Below are 5,527 nucleotides of genomic sequence, written 5' to 3'. Positions count from 1 at the left end.
ATAAGAAAGACAAAAAAGTCTGGATAGTGGATGTGGCAGTGCCTGGAGACAGCAGAATAGACAAGAAAGAACTGGAGAAATAGAAAGACTGTGGCAAAAGCAAGCAAGGGTAGTACCAATAGTAATAGGCACCTTGGGTGCAATCCCAAAACAACTGGAACACCACTTGAAAACCATTGGCATTGACAAATTTGCCATTAGTCAATTGCAAAAGGCAGCCTTACTAGGAACTATTTCCATCCTATGACGATATCTGTAATACCATCAAACATCCACATCTGCCTATCCCAGGTCCTTGGTAAGGACTCAATAGGCAGACAAAAATGCCAAATCCAGTCTGAACATCTGGCTGACTGTGCGATGATCAATAATAATAATAATAATAATAATCATCATCATCATCATCATCATCATCATCATCATCATCATCATCATCTGCCTTTTGCAATTGACTGATGGCGAATTTGTCATTGGCACTGACAAATTCATCATCAGTCAACTGCAAAAGGCAGCCTTACTAGGAACAGCTTCCATCTTGCGATAATATCTGTAATACATCAATTCAAACATCCACATCTGCCTATCCCAGGTACTTGTTAAGGACGTGATAAGTAAACAAAAATGTCAAATCCAGTCTGAATATCTGGGTGAATAATAGTAGTAGTAGTAGTAGTAGTAGTAGTAGTAGTAGTAGTAGTAGTAATAATAATAATAATAATAATAATAATAATAATAATAATAATAATAATAATAATAATAATAATAATAATATAATTGGAAGGGACCTTGGAGGTCTTCTAGTACAACCCCCTGCTCAGGCAGAAAATCCTATATTATTTCAGAAAAATTGTTGTCCTGTCTCTTCTTAAAAAGTCTCTTATCTCAGTGCAAACATCTTTTGGGAACAAGAATATGAGGAAATGATTAGTATTAGTATTACCTGCAAATAATTAAAGATGTGCTTTGTTTTCAATCTGCTCATGTTTCAAACAAACAAACATCATTCGGCTATAAGCAGCCAGATTAAAAATAACTCAGTTTTAAAAATTGGATTTTTTTCAATAAAATGTTCACAAATCTTTCAATAAGAGATGTATATGGAAAATTGAAAATTCAACCCAGTTTTGAAAGAGCTATAGCAAAGGTAGGACCCTCATCAAAAAATTAGAACTTCAGGGAAAATATGCTCCAAGGATTTTTGAGAATTAAAAGCTCTCTCACCATCTGCTACTGGTTCTGATTTTTTTAGAACAGATCTTTAGAATATTAGGTTTGGCTCAATCAATCCATTAATGTAATAAGTGTGTGATAAGGAGCAGTTGAGGGGTTGGGAAGGGAATTTAAACTAGAAAGAAATCTAGAAAACTGCAGAACAAACTTTGAATTACATAGGAAGAATGTGGCTCTGTCTAATTGATGAAAAGGACTATCATGAAACATAAATTCTTCACTTGAAAAAAATCTGATTTTATTTGTATACAGACATTACCTCTTTCCATCTGTAACAAGAAATGTCCTCTGGGCCATAGCAAAATAAAAGTGGAAGGGAAATTATCCTGCTGTTATGACTGTAGACGGTGTCCAAAAGGAATGATAGCAGACCAACTGGGTAAGCAAATTATATGTGAATCTATATCAATGATTCAATAAATATAAATGGGATCTGAATTTTTCATCAATATTATGGTGGCTGAAATTCCTGAATTTCACATCATATTGAATAGTTCAGCAATGAAATATTTGAATTGAATGTTCATAGCTCAGTAATGCATTTGATCATAAAAACATACAAAACCAACATTATAAGGTCTAACACCCTTTGAATGCCATTGAATCTTATCTAGCTTTACCCAGATGCAAACAGTTAGTTGAAAAGATAACTGTGCATAGATTTGAGCAACAAAACAGTAAATGAACACTCTTTGAATTTGGACCTGGTTCTTTGTAACTTGACAAGCATATTATAAATTGCATTATAACTCAGCACTGTACTAGCCCAGCAGTCTCGAAAAAGGTACAAATGAGAGAGGGATTCCCTTGGAGACACAGTGCTTAAGGGGAAATGTAGCTTCTCCCCTCCCCCTCCCCCTTTGCAAGCTGGGTAGGAGTGCGCTTGGCTTGCAAACTTGGAGAGCTGCAGAAGAAAGGAGGAACACACACACACACACACACCAAAATAAACCACAAAAAGCAGGCAGGATGTTGCCAAAACACGAGGCACCTGGAGCATCAAAACAAAAGGGAAATACTCAGGTTGAAGTGCAATGGAGCCCAGCAGTCTTAGAAAAGGTGCATACAGGAGAGAGAATCCCTTGGAGACGCAGGGTTTAAGGTGAAAGCTTTTCCCTGCCCCTATTTGTACCCTAACAAAAAGACACCCTCACACACACATACTTTGGGAGGGTCCCCCTCCAATGAGGCTTTGGGGAAGCTCTCAGTTTCAAGCTGGGCTGGCATACATTTGTCTTGCAAACTTGGAGAGTTGCATGAAGGGTGTGCAAGTTCAACTGGGGTGCTGGAAGGGGGAGAGGAGGAAAGTGAGGAAAGTGAGGAAGAAGAGGAGGAGGAGGAAGAAGTAGCAGGAGGAGGAATAGCCAGTTGGAAGTGCAGCTGCCGGAGGACCTTTGCACTGAGCAAGACAGTTTCTGCACAGCCACTCTCCCGCCCCTACCCAGACCCCTGCATTCTCGCCTCATGCCCAGAGGTGGAAGGTGCCTTCAGCGCACCTCCAGCTGTGCGGTCCATGGCCCAGGGGTTGGGGACCCCTGTCTTAGTAGATCTAATCTGTGAGTAATGATTAATGTCCAAAACTTGTGATTTTATTTTTTTTCCTCTTTTTTAACAGACTTGGATGATTGTCTTACATGTCCAGAGTATCAATATCCAAACAAAGATCAAGATATGTGCATTCAAAAAAGCATAAATTACTTGACATATCAAGAATCTCTGGGGATTTCTTTGGTAGTGAATGCTATCTTATTTTCATTCATCACAGCTATGATTCTGGTGATCTTCATTAAAAACCAGGAAACTCCCATTGTCAAAGCTAACAACATAAATCTCACTTATTGCCTTCTCAGTGCTCTTCTCCTTTCCTTCCTTTGCACTTTGCTCTTCATTGGGCAACCTAAACAAGTGAAATGTCTCTTGCGACAAATTGTTTTTGGCATCCTCTTCTCAATAGCTCTTTCTTGCATATTGGGGAAAACAACCATAGTGGTTCTAGCTTTCATGGCCACCAAACCAGGCTCCAAAATGAGGAAATGGGTGGGGAAAAGGCTGGCAAACATAATTGTCCTATTTTGCTCCTTGGTACAACTCACCATTTGTGTACTATGGCTGGTAATTTCTCCCCCTTTTCCAGATTATGACAAACACTCCATGGCTGAAGAAATTGTCCTGCAATGTAATGAAGGTTCAACCACAATGTTTTATACAGTCCTTGGATTTTTGGGATTCTTGACTGCTATCAGTTTCACGGTGGCCTTCCTAGCTAGGAATTTACCTGATAGTTTCAATGAAGCCAAATTTATCACCTTCAGCATGTTGGTCTTTTGCAGTGTCTGGGTATCATTTGTTCCCACCTATCTGAGCACCAAGGGGAAGTACATGGTGGCTGTGGAAATCTTTTCCATTTTGGCTTCTGCAGCTGGATTACTAGGTTGCATATTTATGCCTAAATGCTATATCATTATTCTAAGACCTGATCTGAATAAGAAGAAACAACTAATAAAGAAATGAAACTGATTTTTATACCAGACCCCTTGAATGTAATTAAGTTGGTGACTTTCAGCATATAGTTGTTGTTTTAAAGTTTGGAATTCTGCAATCATCCCTCCTTCAGCATATCAAGGTGACATACTGTACAAGGCAGCCTTCCAAATTAACTTCAGAACTTAGAGAGCTTTTTTTCAAATGTTAGATAATTGCTCTGATCTTTGATCAGAGTAATAGGGAATAGATAATCAAGAAGAAAGTAATGCATGAAAATCAATTGTTAATGTTATAACATACACTAATCTCAAAATGAAATGCTCCATGTCTTGCAGCAGTTGAACTTCATGATGCTCCCACTTCCACCAAAGAAAAACACTCCCAATATTCTCCACAATCATTTTATTAAATGTAGAGAAAAATCCACACCAATATCTCATGCCCCAATTCTGTAAATCTGAGGACTACTTCACTTTAGCAGGCAAGGTGCTGAGCTAGAAACTAGGAAACCATCTTTTCTTGTCCCCCTTTAGGCATGAAAGCCTCAGGTAATGTATTGTTGTGGGAACTGAGGAGAAATATTAGAAAAAGATGGTGGAGAATTGTTTCTGTTTTCCTCACATAATTCACCTTATTCATGATCTCTTTGTCAGCTTGTTTAATTTTTATATCACTCTTATTCATGAGCCTTGGATAGCAGCTCATTCTGCCCTGCTTCAATTGTTGCATCAAATGAATGGTTTCTGTTTCTTTTTTAATTAATGATTGACTTTAGCCTGATAGTGATAGCAGTCTTGTAGAAATCCAATTCATTGTTGCATTCACCTGGGAGGAGAAAGAAAGAGAGAGAGAGAGAGAGAGAGAGAGAGAGAGAAAGAGAAAGAGAAAGAGAGATTTTTGTAATTATATATTTCCCTAGAACCGTGGTGGCGAACCTATGGCATGCGTGCCACAGGTGACGAAGAGCCCTCTCTGTTGCCCCAATCCTAGGCCTTCAGCTGAGTTTTATAAAACCTTTTCACTTTAGGCCTCCGCCGCCATGTGCAAAAAAAAAAAAGGTTCAATCAATCAATCAATTTCAACTTCTCGCGGGAAAAAAAAAGATCTTGCAACGTTGGAATTGATTGATTGAATTTTTAGTCCAACCCAGTCTGCCGTTACCACTGCAACCACGCCCACCCAATGGGCCATGTCCACCCAATGGGCCACGCCCACCCGGCACCCGACGATACATAAGTGGGTTTTGGGTTGCAGTTTGGGCACTCGGTCTCTAAAAGGTTCACCATCATTGCCTTAGAAGATATTGGTTTGACTCAGTGGTGGGCTTCAGCCAGTTCGCACCACTTTGGCAGAACCAGTAGCTAATTTTTTGTTGCCCAGGTCCAAAATGGACTTCTGGAAGTGGTATCCACACAGAGAAATGGTTGTTCACATATTTGAATCCCACCACTGGTTTGACTGTATTTGTATGTCATATTTGTGTCAAAATTGACTATGGTTTCTGGAATATTAGTGAAGAAAAGATTGTTTAAATTGAAGATTTAAAGCTAAGTGAAGGGTTGAAAGACAATGACAAAATTTGTCAGCCATATTATGTATATGGAAGCATTGTTACTTGAATTTGATCAAACCTCTGTTGTGAACATACACTATTAGTGATTGGTTCTTTAAAGATTTACATCCTTTTTTTTACACAATATCAATAATAGCAACATTAAAAATATATTGCTTTTATATGTCACTCAACTCATATTCAACCCTGAGCAGTTTACAAATGGTTATTTATCAATTATTTATTGGCTCTACTCCATGT

At 38.6% G+C, this 5,527-nt stretch overlaps 1 protein-coding gene across 1 annotated transcript in view; it reads left to right on the top strand.

Annotated features, from left to right (window-relative positions):
- Positions 1-3,741, top strand: part of LOC114922960 (vomeronasal type-2 receptor 26-like) — a 9,928-nt gene extending 6,187 nt beyond the window's left edge. The window contains exons 4-5 of the mRNA XM_029285226.1: positions 1,483-1,609; positions 2,846-3,741. Coding sequence (XP_029141059.1) covers positions 1,483-1,609; positions 2,846-3,741 — 1,023 coding nt within the window. The remainder of the gene's footprint in view (positions 1-1,482; positions 1,610-2,845) is intronic.
- Positions 3,742-5,527: the final 1,786 nt, after the last annotated feature.

Source organism: Protobothrops mucrosquamatus, unplaced genomic scaffold (assembly GCF_001527695.2).
Source record: "Protobothrops mucrosquamatus isolate PMUCROS unplaced genomic scaffold, P.Mucros_1.0 scaffold1428, whole genome shotgun sequence".
NCBI lineage: Eukaryota > Metazoa > Chordata > Lepidosauria > Squamata > Viperidae > Protobothrops > Protobothrops mucrosquamatus.
The sequence above is the reverse complement of the archived record's forward strand: the minus strand, read 5'-3'. Positions and strand labels throughout refer to the sequence as shown.